We start from the raw sequence: 16,463 nt of genomic DNA, 5'->3' as shown, positions 1-16,463 counted from the left end.
AGCGGACTGTTTTAATTCTCAGTACAACAAATCACAAAGAACCAGGCACCGGCGCAGGGTATCCTGAGGTCCCGGGAAGCGCCTGGGCGCAGCCGGAGCAGCGGCAACTGGCCGGGCCGATATCGGCGCCCGCAGTGGTGCCGCAGCCTCCGCGGCCGCAGCAGGTGGGACCCGGCCCGCGGGCAGGCCGTTCCACTAGCCGCCACCGAGGGGCTTTTCGAGAACTGCTCCTCGACACCTTACTGGGGTTTTTATTGTTTGCTCGGAATGACTTTCTGTTCTTAATACTCAAAAAGATCGGCCTTCGCTCCACTCTCAGGAACCCCACAACTTTGCAAAGCGATGCGCGGAATTCCGAGGAAGAGGCGCGAGGGCACAGCTCGGAGGGCCCGCCGGGCCGCCGCGTCCCGATGAGCTCCCCGGTTCCCCCGCCACAGCCTGCTAAGCACGCAGAAGGCTGGAGAGAAGCGAGTCGAGCCCGGCGGGAGTGGGCTCCGCGGTCCGCTCGCGCCAGACAAAGGGGCGCGTCGGGCGCCCGGCACCGGGCAGGGACGCGAAGACGCCGGCCTCGCCCGCAGGGGGCGCCGTCCGCGGCCCCGGGCGCTTACCTTTAAGGACCGAGCAGAGCTGCTCCAGGGCCATGTTCCCCAGCGGCCCGGCGCTTCGCGAGGGGCCGAGGCGGCAGCGAGGAAGTGGAGGCGGTGGCGGAGGCGCGGCGCTCACGGCCCGGCGCGGCGGCAGCTCCGCTCCGTCCCCATCGCCCTCCACCAGGCTGCTCCCCGCGGGGGCAGGGCTCAGGTCCTGCGGCCCGTCATGCCGGAGTCCCGCGGCGGGCTCCCGCGCTGGCCCAGCTCCCCGACGGACACCGCCTCCTGCTCCGCGGCGCTCCGTCCCATCGACCGCCCCGGAGCTGAGGAGCGCGGACGCCAAGGACCGGAGCGGCGCAGAGCGCTCCGCTCACGGCCGCGGCGCTGGCCCCGCTGAAGTGGCGGGCGCGGGGAGCCCAGGCTCATTTAAGCAGGGAGCTCGAGCGCCGCGTGCCGGCCGCGCCGCCTGCGCGCAAGTGCCCGCCCCCCGCCCCGCCCGTGTGCCCCTCGCACCTCTCCCGGCCAATCGCCTGGCGAGCCCGCCCGCGGCCTCGCACCCTGGGTGGGCGGTGCGTCCCTCCGGCTACCGTTGGGCTGGGGGCGGGGCGAGGAGGTCCCGGCGCTGCTGTCCGTCCGCGCCGGAAAGGCCGGCTCCGAGCGTGAAACCGGCCCGCCCCCCGGCCGCTGCCCCGTGAATGAGTCCGAGCCCTCGAGCCCTCTGACCGGAGGGAGGGGCGGAGATGCGCCCCCAGCTCCGCTCTGCAGCCCAGGTCGGTCTGCCCGCTTCCGTCTGCCTTCGCAGACGGAAAGGGGGCACCGACCTCTCGACCTCTCCTAGGACCTCAATTCAAGGTCAAAACACTGCCCGGCTCAGGCCAGCTCCACTACCTCCTCGGCGGGGGAATGCGGATCTGGGGGCTTCAGGACAGAACGGGGCTGAGGTTCTCGCCTGCCTGTAGCGCGAGGTGAGTTGACCTGACGGACGGTAACGATGACTCATACGACCGACCGCTGTCCAGATTGCGAGGCACAGTACCAAACACTTCACATGTCAACTCTGCAGTCCTCGATTCACCTGCTGTGGGATAGGTACTATTAGAGAATGGGAAAAAGGAGGCCAGGAAGGTTAAGTAATTTGTCGAGAGCCACACAGCAAGTGAGGGAGGCGAGGTGGTGAACCTAGGAAATCTGCCTCCAGAGGCTGCCCTCCTTACCCCTAAACGATGTTGATGTGATCGCTTGACTCTGCTGATAAACCCCCCAAATCTGGAGTTCCCATCTTGGCGCAGTGGTTAATCCGACTAGGAACCAGGAGGTTGCAGGTTCAATCCCTGGCCTTGCTCAGTGGGTTAAGGTTCTGGCGTTGCCGTGAGCTGTGGTGTAGGTCGCAGACATGGCTCGGATCCCGCTCAGGCCTAGGCCTGTGGCTACAGCTCCAATTAGACCCCTCACCTGGGAACCTCCATGAGCCGCGAATGCGGCCCTAGAAAAGACCAAAATACAAACAAACAAACAAACAAAAAAAACCCCCCTCCAAACCTGCAAACCACTGCATAGAATGTGCTATTGATTCTCCTGTTTTATTTTCTCCAAAGTGATTACCTTGCCCATCTACTTGTTTACTGTTCATCGTTTGTATCTCATTCACCCCCCCCCCCATTAAACTGTAAGTTGCTTGAGGGCAAGGAGGCCATATTAATATATTCCTTTAACACATATTTATGGACTGTCAGTTGTGTGTGGAAAATGGTGATGGGTGCTGGGTGCTGGGGAAACACCCTTGATTAAGGTCCTATCTAATAGAATATTTATGCCTGTATCTGACATACAGTAGGAATTCCATAAATATTAGTCTAACAAGTTAAAGGACAATTTAAGGGCAATTGCAGCAACTGAAAATATCTCTCTTTCCTTCTCTCCCTCCGAAAGTAAGTTATTAACAAGTTTACAAATGAAAACACATTTAATATCAAGAATGTCAAGGTATTTAGCCCTTTGCCATGTGCTGTGGAAGGTATGTAAGGTGTGTCTGTGGCTTCCTAGGGACAAATCACCTACAGTTAAATACATAGGAGGTTGCACACGGGAACCAACCTGTAAATAAAACATTTAAGAGCCTTTTCCACAAATATAATAAAGTGACATATTGGGAGTCTAGACAGTAATAAGAGTGTTATAAATATAAGTCACAGACAATGATGGACAAAAAGGATTGGGAAGAAGGAGCCCTCTCAGTTTCTGGAGTAATGGCTCTCAATGCATAGTTAGTTGTTGACTGCAGGAAGAATCCATGCGTGTATGATGTCATCAGAGAATGCTTCATGAAGGAGGTGACACGCAAAGAATGAAAAGGTTGTGGATGCCGGTGGAGAGGAGAGAGGGCAGAAGAGCTTACATATCGAGCAAGGAGCAGGGGTGAGCATCACGTTTGGGGCAAGGGTTGTGTCTGGTAGTGAAGATAGAGCTGAATATGGTGGGCTTTGATTATGGAGGTTCTTGCTTGAATGCTAGGTGGAGGAGTTTGTGCTTGACTCAGGAGGCCAAAGGCAGTTTTTAATAGTGGAGCAGAGGAGTTCCGGAAAGATTAATCTGGCAATTGAGTTGAAGCTGTAATAAAAGGGGAAAGATAATTAGTAATTCTTTTTTTTTTTTTTGGTCTTTTTGCCATTTCTTGGGCCACTCCCATGGCATATGGAGGTTCCCAGGCTAGGGGTCTAATTGGAGCTGTAGCCGCCCGCCTACACCAGAGCCACAGGAATGCAGGATCCGAGAAGCGTCTGTGACCTACACCACAGCTCACGGCAATGCCAGAAGCTTAACCCACTGAGCAAGGCCAGGGATCGAACCCCCAACCTCATGGTTCCTAGTTGGATTCGTTAACCACTGAGCCAAGACGGGAACTCCATAATTAGTAATTCTTGAAGTATATGTACAACACTGTTTCATTTAGCCTAGTAGCTCTTAATGGTAGTGCCATTTTGGTGAAACCTAAAAAGTCTTTTTCTCCTCTAGTATGTTGGCTGGAGAGTAGATTCCCAAGGAATGGGTTGAGAATGCTCATTTTGTGGCTCCCTTTTAAGACACCCATCTTTTGGATGTACTAGTGTAATTGTCTGTAGTAGATTTTCCAAGGAATGTGGTAAAGCACAGATCATAGCTGAGACTACTGTGTGGCCATATGTTGACTAAATCAAAAGGAAAGCAGTTTGCATCTCTCTCAACTGGGGAGTTATGTGTTTGAATTATTATTTCCCGGAAGACCACCCAGTAGCACCCAGTCTGTTCCCAGATTACCTGCCAGGGCCCAGGTGATCAAAGGCTCAGCTTTCCTTGCTTCCTGCCTGATCTTCCAGGCAGAGGTCTAGCCTCTCCAGCTCTGCACAGGTTATTCCTGTAGTTTTCTTCTGATCGAGTTTCCTGTAGCACTTGAGTGATGTTGTGGAGAATTGACTTACTTTTATTTATTAATTTACATTAATTCATTAATTTATTTTTTGCTTTGTAGGGATGCACCTGAGGCATATGGAAATTCCCAGGCTAGGGGTGAAATCAGAGCCATAGCTGGTGGCCTACACCACAGCCACAGCAATGCCAGGTCTGAGCCACGTCTGCGAGCTACACCACAGGTCACGGCAATACTGGATCCCTGACCCACTGCATGAGTCCAGGGAGTGAACCTGCATCCTCATGGATACTAGTTGGATTCATTACCACTGCACCACGACAAGAACTCCTGAGAATTGACTTACTTTTAAAATGCTGCATTTTTATCTCAGTGTTTATGTACCAAACATTTTTTTTTATTATTCAATGAATTTATTACATTTATAGCCAAACAAATTTTTGTTGCCTCTCTTTTTTGTTGGAGTTTGGGGACGCTAATAACATTTTTATTGGATAGCCTAGAAAGGCAGGTTGCTATGTTTAGAGATTGTTGTGGGCTGAATGTTTCCCTCAAAATTCATTGATATTCTAACCCCCCGTGTGCCTGTGCTGGGGAAGGGGCCTCTAAGGTTAAATGAAGTCATCAGGGCAGGACCCTGCCCCCATAGGATTAGTGCCTTGTAAGAGAAAGCAAAGAGCCCAAGCATGGAGGAGATGCTCTGTCAGGACCTGGTGAGAAGGCAACAGCCTGAAAGCCAAAAGAGTCCTCTCACCAGAAACCGAGTTGGCTGGAGCCTTAATCTGGGGCTTCCAGCCTCCAGAACTGTGAGAAAAGAAATGTTGCTTAAACCAACCAGTCTGTTACATTTTGTTATGGCAGCCTGAGCAGACTAATACAGAGCTAGACTGTAACTAAGGAAGATGTAGGAATTTACCCATAAGCAAACTGATATGTAGAAAGTCTATTTGTAGTAAAAAAAAAAAAAATAGGGGTATCACACTGCTTTTTTTAGAGTGTGCAGATATGGCGGTGATGGTGAAATTTAGCCAAAAAGTCACGCAGGAGCTCAGTGCATGAAGATTGGATGTTGTTATACCCCTCTGTAGAGGGGTTTTTATTTTATTTTATTTTATTTTTCCTGCTGTACAGCAAGAGGGGTTCTTTTAGGGAAGGAAAAGAGGGAAATTTTTGATTTTTTGGTTCATTGAATTATTTGGCTTGAGTTCTCATAACAAAATGCCACAGACTGGATGGCTTAAACAATAGAAATTTATTTTCTCACAGTTCTGGAGGCTGGAAGTCCAAAATCAGGGTGCCAATAGGACTGGTTTCTACTGAGACCTCTCTTCTTGGCCTGCGGATTGCAAACTTCTTGCTGTGTCTTCACATGGGCCGGCCTCTGTGTGCCACAACACCCCATGTCTCTTCCTCTTCTTATAGGGACACCATTCAGATCGCATTAAGGTCCTACTTTTTTTTTTTTTTTTTTTTGGCTTTGCCCAAGGCATGTGAAAGGTCTCAGGCCAGAGGTTGAACTGCACCATAGCCGCAACCTGAGCCACTACAGTGATGCCAGATCCTTAACCAGCTGGGCCACCAGGGGACTCTTACAACCTTAATTACATCCTTAAAGGCCCTCTCTCCAGTACAGTCACATTGTAGGTTAGAGCTTCACCATATGAATTTTGCAAGGATGTAATTCAGTCCATAAACTTATGAACCAAAAATTATCCCTGTACTAATGATATTGAAGAAGATAAAGCCAAAATCCCATTTTGAAAGAAAGCCTGTTTACATTGTGTTTAAACCTGTTTTCTAAAACTGAAACAAATGCAAGTTTATTGGTGCAGTAATAGGTGTGTAGTGGTATCTTTCAATGGTTTTAATATTCATTTCCCTAATGGCTAGTAATGCTGAGTATCTTTTCATGAGCTTGGTTGCCATTCGTATATCTTTGGTGAGGTGTCCAAGTTCTTGCTCACTTTAATTATTTTATTTTTTTCTTTTTTGGCTGCCTCACCGCATATGGAGTTCCGTGGCCATAGATCAGATCTGAGCTGCAGTTGCAACCTACGCTGTGGATGGGGCCACACCAGATCCTTTAATCCACTGTGCCAGGCCAGGGATCAAACCTGCACCCCAGGGCTCCAGAGGCACCACTAATCCTGTTGTATGACAGTCCAAACTCCTTGCTCACTTTTAAATTGAGTCATTTGTTTATGTCTTGTTGAGTTCTTTTATACATTTTGGATTTAAGTCCATTGTTGAGTATGTGATTTCCAGATATTTTCTTTGCATGTGTAGCTGGCCTATTCATTCTCTTAAAATTATTTTTGGCAAAGAAAATGCTTTTAAATTAAGGTGGAGTCAGATTTATCAATGTTTTTCTTTTATGGATCACACTTTTGGTATTATTTCTAAGAACTCGTTGCTTTATCCCAGTTCATGAAGATATTCTCGTGTGTTTTCTTTTAAAAAAATGATAGTTTTATGTTTTATGTTTAAGGTTATGATCCATTTTGAGCCGGTTATTGTATGAAATGTGAGGTTTAGGTCAAGGTTCTTTTTTAAATTTTCTTTGCATAGGGATGACCAATTGTTTTAACACTATTTCAAAGACCATCTTCCGCTGAATCACTTTTACACTTTTACGCTTTTGTCGAAGATCAAATTTGTGTGGGCTTATCTCTGAACTTTCTGTTTTTCTCCATTGATCTATGTGTCTTATCTTTTAGCCAGTACCACACTATTCTGATTATTATAGCTTTATAGTAAGTTCCGCACTCAGTTTGACCTTCAACTTTGCCTTCTTCAAAATTATTTTAACCTATCCTAGTTCTTTTCTCTTTCAGAAAAATTTTACAATAATCTTGTCTATATTCACAAAAAAATTCTGCTGGGATTTTCATAGGGATGTTATTTAATCTACAGATCACTTTGGGGAGTGTTGACATCTTTACTAGGTTGGATCTTCCAATCCATGAACATTGTGTCGTCCTTGTTTTTTCATCATTATTTTATAGTTTTCAGCACGTAGATCCTATGCATGCTTTGTTATGTTTATGCATAAGAATTTCATTTTTTGGATCCATTTTAAATGGTATTTAAAAAAATTTCAGTTTCCAGTTTCTCGTTCATTTAAATAGGAATATGATTGATTTTTTTGTGTGTGTTGACCTTGTATCCTGCTGAACTTGCTGAATTCACTTAGTTCTAGGAGGTTTTGTGTGTATGTAAAGATTTTTTTAGACTATTCTGTCATCTACTAATAGGACAATTTTATTTCTTTTCAATCTGTGTGCCTTTTATTTCCTTTTCTTGGTTTACTACTCTAGTTAAGATTTCCAGTATTATGTTGAAAATTATCAATGCCTTGGACTTAATCTTAGGGAAAAAGCATTCAGTCTTTCATCATTAAGTATGTATTAGCTGTAGATTTTTCTTTTTTGTTAATGCCCTTTATTAGGCTAAGGAAGTCCTAGTCATAGTTTGCTTAGATTTTTTTTTTTAAATTAGGAGTGGATGTTATAGTTTGTCAGATTATCTTTCTGTGTCTAGTGAGAGGATAAGATTTTTTTTTCTGATTTAACTAAGTATGGTAAATTATATTGTTTTCTTCCCACTTCAAATGGTGTACTAGTCTCGCATTCTGGGATGAAATCCATTTGGTAATGATATGTTATCTTTTAATATATTTTTGCATGTAATTTGCTAATGTTTTGTTGAGGATTTTGGTATCTGTGTTATGAGGGATATTGGCTTGTAGGTTTATTTTCTTGTAATGTCCTTGTCTGATTTTGGCATTAAGGAAATACTGCCCTTAGAGGATTTCTCTTGTGGCACAGTGGGTTAAGGATCTGCCATTGTCACTACAGCAGCTTGGCTTGGGTTTGATCCCCTGCCTGGAAACTTCCACATGCCACGAGTGCAGCCAAAACGAAACAAAACAAAACAAAACAAAAAAAAACCCCTGGAGTTAATTAAAAAAAAATTTGACCTTATAAAAGGAGTTGTGAAGTATTCCTTCCTCTTCTTTTTCTTCAAGATGTTGTGTAAAATAGGATTATTTCTTAGGTGTTTGTAAATTTTGCCAGTGAAACCATCTGTTTGATTGAGTTTTCTTTTGTGGAAGATTTTTTAATATAAAAATTTATCTTTAAAAAAATATATATAGGGTTTATTGATTTCCGATTGGGCACATTTTAGTACTTTGTGTATTTTAAGGAATTGATCTGTTTAATCTAATTTATTGAATTCATGGGCATAGTTCCTAGTGTTTATTTTTTATTATGCTTTCAATGTCTGTGGTATCAGTAGTGTCCTCTCTTTCATTCATTACATTGGTTATTTGTATCCGTTCTTTTTTTTTCCTCCTGGTTGGAGGTATGTCAATATTACTGATCTTTTCAAAGAACACCTTTTTATTTCATTGATTTCTGCTATAATCATTTCTTTCTGTCTTCTGGTTGCTTTAGGTTTAATTTGATCTTCTTTTTTTTCTAGTTTATTAATGTGGAAGCTTAGTTTACTGATTTTAGATCCTTTTTGTTAATACATGTATTTAATCCTAAACACTTCCCTTTAGGCTTTTTCTGTCTCCGATAAATTTTGTTATGTTGTGTTTTTATTTTTATTCGGTTAAAAATGTTTAAGACTTCCTTTGAGACTTCCTCTCAAATAACTCCATGGTTATTTTATTTTATTCCACTTCATTTTATTTTTGTATTAAAGTATAGTTGATTTACAGTGTTGTGCCAGTTTCTACTGTATAGCAAAGTGACCCAGATACAGTCCCATTCTCATATTTTCTTACATCATTGTCTGTCCCAAGAGATTGGATATCGTTTCCTGTGCTGTACAGCAGGACCTCATTGTTTATCCATTCTAAATGTAATAGTTTGCATATACTGACCCCAAACTCCCAGTTCATCCCCCCTTCCCCTTTCTGCTTGGCAACCTCAAGTCTGTCCTCTATATCTGTGACTCTATTTCTGTTTTATAGATAGGTTCACTTGTGCCATATTTTTTGATTCCACATCATATGGTATTTGTCTCTTTCTGACTTACTTCACTTATTATGAGAATCTGTAGTTGCGTCCATGTTGCTGCAAAAGGCATTATTTAATTCTTGTTTATGGCTGAGTAATATTCCATTATACAGATCTACCACATCTCCTTTTTTTTGTCTTTTTTTTTTTTTTTTTTTTGGTGGGGGGCTGCACCTGCAGTATATGGAGGTTCCCAGCCTAGGGGTCGAATCAGAGCTGTAGCTGCCAGCCTATGCCACAGCCACAGCCATGCAGGATCTAAGCCATGTTTGCAACCTACACCACAACTCACGGCAATGCCGGATCCTTAACCCACTGAGCGAGGAGGCCAAGGATTGAACCCAAAACCTAACGGTTCCTAGTCAGATTTGTTTCCACTGAGCCACAATGACTTCATTCATCAGTTGAAAGACATTTAAGTTGCTTCTATGTCTTGGCTATTGTGAATAATGCTGCTGTGAATATAGGGGTGCATGTGTCTTTTTGAATGAAAGTTTTGTCCAGATATATGCCTAGGAATGGGATTGCTGGATCATATGGTAGTTCTAGATTTAGTTTTCTGAGGAAACTCCATACTATTTTACATAGTGGTCGTACCAATTTACATTCCCACCAATAGTCCACACTCTCTCTAGCACTTGTTATTTTAGACCTATTAATGATGGCCAACACCATGGTTATTTTAAAGTGTATTAATTTCCAAATATCTGGGTACTTTCCAGGTATCTCTCTAGTTTAGTTCAGTCTTAGTCTGAGGATCTTTGTATGATTTCTGTTCTTTTAAGTTTGGTGAGGTTTGTTAATAGCTCAGAAAAAGGTCTGTCTTAGTGAATGTTCCACGTATACTTAGGATGACTCTGTTTTGCTGTTGTTGGTTGAAGTGTTTTATAAGTCCACAAGGTTAAGTGGATTGGTTGTGCTTTTCAGTTCATCTCTAAGATTTCTGCTTTTCTGCCTACTTTATCTATCAATCACTGTAGAAAAGTGTTGACATTTCCAACCTGAATCTTAGTGCATCTCTTTCTCCTCACAGGTCTGTTTGCCTTATGTTTTCAGTTTATACACACTTAGGATTTTTGTGTTGGGAAGAGTGGAGTGATCCTAGTTGAGTCTGCTCTTCAGCTAAGGCAGTCCCCAAAGAGGGCTGACAGTCAACTCTCGAGGCTCTTCCAGAAATTAGGATAATAAAACTTTTATTCTTGAAGGAGAACCTGGACATTCCAGCATCTACCAGAGAAGTAATTAGGTAGGTTTTGTTTGAAACTGTTTTATTAATGTTTTCATAGGAATATTTTTGTAGACTTTCAAAATCTTTGTATAAAATTGTACTTATCTTCCTATTTTTGTTTTAATATATATAGTATCTATAGTTATATCTCCTTTCTCATTTCTGATATTGGTTATTTGTACCTGTTGTGTTTTTCTTGATAGAGAGGCTCTCAGGCAGCCTATAGGCAATAACTGATGAATGTGGGTGTAAAAGGCCCTTCCTCCCCTAACTTAGGACAGATTAGGAGATAGGCCATCCTATCTCAAAACTCACCTTAGGGTTCTGTGAGGCATTCCCCTGAGAATGCATCACAGCTCAGTTTTGGCCTCTGCTCAACCTTTCTTCCTTCCTTTCTTCTATACAGTTGTTGATCAAGAGCACGCCCTAATTTATTATCTATTTTATTAGTCTTTAAAATAACTGGCCAGGTGATTTAAAGCTAGTGTGCAAGTCACCACCAGGGCTTGTTAACTTTAATTCACCTTTACACCGAAGAGCTAACCCTTAAGTAGCCTAGCATACTCCTTAGCATACAATCAGGGTCTCTTGGACACAATTGAAGTTTTTGAGTTTATTTTTGGAGTAGTTCTAGCTATTCGTAAAGATTAGTATTTCCTCACCTTTATTCTGTCTTAGAGGTCTTCTAAAAATGATTTTTTAAAAACATGGAATCTAGGCGATCTTATTTTTAGTAACAAATTACTAACATTTATCTTAGTTTTTATAAGATTACTTAATCTTAGTAATCTTATCTTTCCTCTGTCTTGAAACATTTTGCTATAGGATTTCTCTGCTTGAAAAGGTTGTATCTATGATGCCAAGTCATTTTACTTTTGATAGTTTAGTAACCACTGCTCTTGGTAGAGATGCACTTCATAGATTTGCAGAGGTACTTAATCTGAGGGTGAATCTCTAGCTATATCTACCAGTAATACATCCCTGTATTTCCTTATCAAGAGTGGGAGGGTATAGAAATAATGTTTAAAAGTTGTCACCTTTAATCTGAGGCCTTCTAGGAGAAACTATTTTGAGAATTGAGTTTCTGAAAATACATAATTTTTTGGCTGGTATGTGGAGAAACAGAAAGAGCTAGTCCATGTAATGATGTGTTAGCAACAATGTATTTATTGTATTTACAAGTGTACAAGGCAATAAATTGAATATCATGGTAAAGCAAGTCTTACAAAATGTTTTGGTTTCCCACAAAAATTATATTGTAGTTATAAATATAAAAAATATTGTAGTTATAAATATTAAAAAATTATATTGTAGTCTCATCCATATAGCACTATGCAATAACATTGTCTTTTTAAGGCAATGTACATACCTTAAAAAATACAAAACAAAAAAATAATTACAATAGTAACATCAAAAATCATTGGTCACAGGCGTTGCCGTTGTGACGCAGCAGAAACTAATCTGACTAGTATCCATGAGGATATGGGTTCGATCCCTGGCCTTGCTCATTGGGTTAAGGATCTGGTGTTGCCGTCAGCATGAGCTGTGACATAGGTCGGCAGCTCCAATTTGACCCCTAGCCTGGGAACTTCTGTATGCCGAGGGTGCTGTCCTAAAAAGAAAAAAAAAAAATCGCAGATAACTATAACAAATATAATACTCTTTAAAACATTTGAAATACTAGAAGCATTACCAAAATGTGACACAGAGACACAAAATAAGCAAATGCTGTTGGAAAAAATGGCACCACCATACCTAACTCGATGCAGGGTTGCTGCAAACATTCAATCTGTAAAAAATGCAAAATTTGGGAAACACAGTAAAGTGAAGCACAGTAAAACAAGGTATGCCTGTACGGCAATTTTTTTTTTTTAAGGATTTTTATTTTTTCTATTATAGTTGTGTACTGTAATTTGTATCTTCAAAATGGTTTATAAGTCTTAATTAGTTTTAGTTCCCAGGAGAGGAGGATTATAGAAGTATAGATCAATGGAAGAGGGTCAAAACATGCTGTTATTGTTTGTCACTGTAATGGGAAATGGGAGGAAAGAAAAGAACCAGCTTATGGAAGGTATAGGTACCCTCTATGAACATATTACCATTTATGACTCAAAATAGTCTTTCAGGGTTGGTATCACTCACTATCCTTGTTTTACAGAAGAAGAAACCAGAGCTCAAAAAGGTAAAGTAACTGACTTAAAAGTCACAAAATGAGAGTGGGGCTCTGAATCCTGACTAGTTTGACCTCAAAGTCTTATGTTCTTTCCACTCTATTATTCAAAGTTAATATAAGGGTCTTTGTACTGTCCTTGAACAACATGGGGGGTTAGGGGTGCCGGCCTTCTGCACAGTTGAAAATAGAGTATAACTTTACTGCTGGGTCTCTCTGTATTTAAGATTCTACACCTGTGGATTAAACTGTGTACATACTAATTGAAATCACACACTTATAAGTGCAGTTCAAATGCATTTTGTTCAAAGGTCAACAGTATGTGATTTTTTTTTTTTAAATCTTTTTTGGGCTGCACCCATGGCATATGGAGGTTCCCAGGCTAGCAGTCCAATTGGAACTGTAGCCTCTGGCCCACACCACAGCCACAGCAACGTGGGATCTGAGCCGAGTCTGTGACCTATATCACAGCTCATGGCAACGCCGGATCCTTAACCCACTGGGCGAGGCCGGGGATCAAACCCACGTCCTCATGGATGCTAGTCAGATTTCTTTCTGCTGAGCCACGATGGGAACTCCGTGTATTTGATTTTCAATGCTGTGCCATTTTTCACCTGCTGCTCCTTAATGAATGATATTGATGTTGCTTTGAAGCTTAGTATCAAGATAAAGAAATATAGTATAAAGTCACTGGTTGTATTTTTAATTATCATTAACATTTTATTTGCCTAGAACACTACTCCTTGTAGACCCTGACCACAGCAGAGTTTTAAAACTCATGCTCTGTCAGTTGAAAGATACTAGACCTAACTGTGTTTAGGTACAGTGTTGTAGGTTGATAAATATTTAGTAAATTTAACTGAGAACTGTGTCAGGAGACACCTATCTTGCCCTGATAAGACAAGTCACTTTACATCTGTCCAGATATGTGATTTAGACCTCATAACCTCTAAGACTTATCATGCTCCAAAGTAATTATTGATACACTCACAAAAATACTTTGTTTTAATACAGAATATTTATTAAGAAGATATATTAACATGCTTACATACACAAAGTATACCATTTATACACATGCCACTCCCAGTGAACTATAAAGAAAAAATATAACAAAGAACAAAATTAGTTGTTTTCAGATAAGATCTTGTGTTTTATAGCCATCACATGTCCACATGCATATTAGAAAATCATTAGCACTGATACATACCTCCCCCTCCCAATCTTAGATACAACTTTTTGGCAAGGTGAAGTTCACAAAAATTTGCATTGAAGTCTGAATGTAAATTATAGACCTTTACAGGCTTTTGAATATGTTACGGAAGATTTGCATTCCTAGATGCTATATCTACAGTAGTTTCCTTGCAAAAAATCAAATGCTCTTCTTTACTACATGATGAGGATCAGTGTTCAAATGAAAATTATTAGGGCACATTATTTCTTGGAGGGTATTACGATCTAGTTTTCAGTTAATATAAGCAAGTAGTAAATCTTTATATAGGGTGTCAACCACCAAGAATTTTGTTTTTCCAGACTATGAGTTCCACATGCCTGAAAATAAAACCCTACCAAGTCTATATGTTTTGATAATTAGTTGGAGAAGTCTGTAGAAAATTATCTAAAAATAGTAATAACGAACAACTACCGCTTACTGAGAACGTCCTCTGTCCTAGGCAGCAAGCTCAGTACTTTGTATACAGCATCCCATTTGATGTATTCGATAATTCGAATGAGTAGTAGTATAAGCTTTGTTTCTAAACAACAAAAGTGAGGCCTAAGCAATTAGCAAGTTCAGATAGCTTGTAAGTGGTGCAACCAGGAGTTTTAAGACCGGTCTGACTGCCATTCCAAAGCCAGGGTAGCCAACCCCTATACTGAAAGCCCCTAGTGAGAGACTTCTCGTCTGCTATAATGACGGTGAATGGTTAATAACTTTATCCATGATACAGTCACAGAAGTATAATCTGCATCATTAGAATAAGAAGCAAGACCAATTCAAATGGATCACAAAACCCCCTGCTCATTTAAATATTTTTATTTACATATGTCTTTTACCATCATTATTCTAATAAGATTATAAATACATAAACACCTGAGTACATGCAACACATTCCACAAAGGAGCAAAAATGTACAGTACCATTGAAAAAAGAACCCAAATTACTGTATACAAAATGCTTTAAAAAAAGACCTTATAACACATTCATACCATATTTATTTGAATACTTTCCAATAATTACCAAGGGATGCATCATTTATAAATAATATTCAAAATCTCCTATTTTCTTCTATAAGCAGGCTTAGTATTTCCATTAATCAAGTGAATAGCTGTTCCATTATGTAATATTAAAGGCAAGTCACATAGCATCAAAATGAAACCGATGGGCTTCTTGTCGTTTTTCTCTATCATCTGCTTTCTGAAAAAGAATTTTAGACTAGTTTATAAATGATAGGAAAATGGTAAAGGTTTTCTGAAATATGAAGTGGTTAATTAAAAAGATAAAAGCCCTTAGCAATTAGTAGGTAAAAGGTGTGATTTTATTATACAATAATCTTACGAAATCTTTTTACAGGAGCTATTTTATAATTAATGTTCCACTAAGTTGAATTTAAAAAAAGCAACAAGAAATCTTCTTTAAGTGCTTAGTTCATTATTATTTATTTGAATGTAGGAATAAACATTAGATTTTTAAAGGATGGAATCAACTATTACATTTTTTCTATTCTTATTTATTTAGTTTGGGTTGCACCTACGGCATATGAAAGCTCCTGGGCCAGGGGTCGACTCCAAGCTGTAGCTGTGACCTATGCCACAGCTGTGGCAATGCTGGATCCTTAACCCACTGTGCCAGGCTGGGGATCAAATCCAGCACTTCAGTAGTGACCTGAGCTGCTGCAGAGACAACCCTGGACCATTAACCCACTGTGCCACAGTGGGAACTCCCATTTTTCCCATTCTTAATACTGCTGAATCTAAACTAATTAGAGTACATTAATTATTTTGGTTAATCTATTGATTTCGCATCTATTTACTCATCCTCTGCTCCCAGCAAAGTACTGTGCTTGGAATTTTGAGGGATTAGAAAAAATCCCTCCCTTGTGTATCTCGTTCTCAAGGAACTTATTAAAGAAAGGAATAAACATTAGATTTTTAAAGGATGGAATCAACTATTCCTGGAAAGAAACAAGCAAAATATACTAAATAACTTTTTCAGGATGAAAAGTGAAAAGTGTTACCAGTATTCTGAGAGAAATATTACTCTTAGGTTGGCGTGAAGAAGGGGAAAGCTTTGAAAAGGCAGTGTTTGTGGAAATGAAGAGAAGGGATACGGACTACAAGGTGGGGGAAGAACAGGACTGCCCCTGGGAAGTCTGGCAGGAGCATCGGAATATGTGAAAGCAGCTGATAAGAGGAAGGCTGGCAAGGTGTATGGTGGTGTCGCCTGGAAGTACTGTGAAGGCTAGGCCAAGGGATTTACACATTTTAGGCAGAGGGTGGTCACAGAGGTTTCTGGACACAGGGCACATGATTAAGACTAAACTTGATGATTAATCAGGAAGCAAGGGAATTTGGGAGGACAAGACAGGATATAACAGGGGGCAGAGCTAAATTAAAGCACTGGTGTAAGGAACTCAGAAGTGGAGTCAGCTGCAGAGGTTGTATGGCGGCACAATCGGGAGGGCAACGGATTAAATCCTGTGGTGATCAAGAAGGATGAGAGAGGCGGCTTTAGGAAACTGCTTTTAGGGTGCCTGTAAGTGATCCAGGTAGAGGTGTCCTGGCGACAGGTGGAAGTGAGGAGAGACCTTTAGAGAGAGATGAGGGCTGGGCACATTTGAGGTTATAGCTCACGCCATGGTTGTAGATGCAAGTGGCAGGGAAGGAGTGTAAAGAAGAGGGTCTGGGGCGCGGACACTGTGACAGAAGAGCAGCCAGCAGAGGTGCAAGTGGCCAGAGAGGTAAGAGAACCACAGGACCCCAGGGCAGGCAGTACATGAATAGGGATTTCGATCCATTATTTGTATATAAAACTCCAGTTTTTAGTCAC

General features: G+C 41.5%; 2 protein-coding genes across 3 annotated transcripts in view; both read right to left on the bottom strand.

Annotated features, from left to right (window-relative positions):
* NETO2 (neuropilin and tolloid like 2) overlaps positions 1 to 1,039 on the bottom strand; it is a 62,632-nt gene extending 61,593 nt beyond the window's left edge. Inside the window, exon 1 of one of the 2 annotated variants that reach the window (XM_047792472.1) lies at positions 609 to 1,039. In XM_047792472.1, the coding sequence (XP_047648428.1) occupies positions 609 to 642 (34 nt within the window). In that variant the 5' untranslated portion in view covers positions 643 to 1,039. The remainder of the gene's footprint in view (positions 1 to 608) is intronic. The other variant, XM_047792473.1, reaches the window with a different exon arrangement.
* Positions 1,040 to 13,417: 12,378 nt separating this feature from the next.
* The window catches only part of ITFG1 (integrin alpha FG-GAP repeat containing 1), a 224,048-nt gene continuing 221,002 nt past the window's right edge, over positions 13,418 to 16,463 (bottom strand). The window contains exon 18 of the mRNA XM_047789955.1: positions 13,418 to 14,831. Within this exon, the coding sequence (XP_047645911.1) occupies positions 14,772 to 14,831 (60 nt within the window). The 3' untranslated portion in view covers positions 13,418 to 14,771. The remainder of the gene's footprint in view (positions 14,832 to 16,463) is intronic.

The sequence above is a fragment of the Phacochoerus africanus genome, chromosome 8 (assembly GCF_016906955.1).
Source record: "Phacochoerus africanus isolate WHEZ1 chromosome 8, ROS_Pafr_v1, whole genome shotgun sequence".
Lineage (NCBI taxonomy): Eukaryota > Metazoa > Chordata > Mammalia > Artiodactyla > Suidae > Phacochoerus > Phacochoerus africanus.
This window is presented reverse-complemented; position numbering and strand designations above follow the sequence as displayed.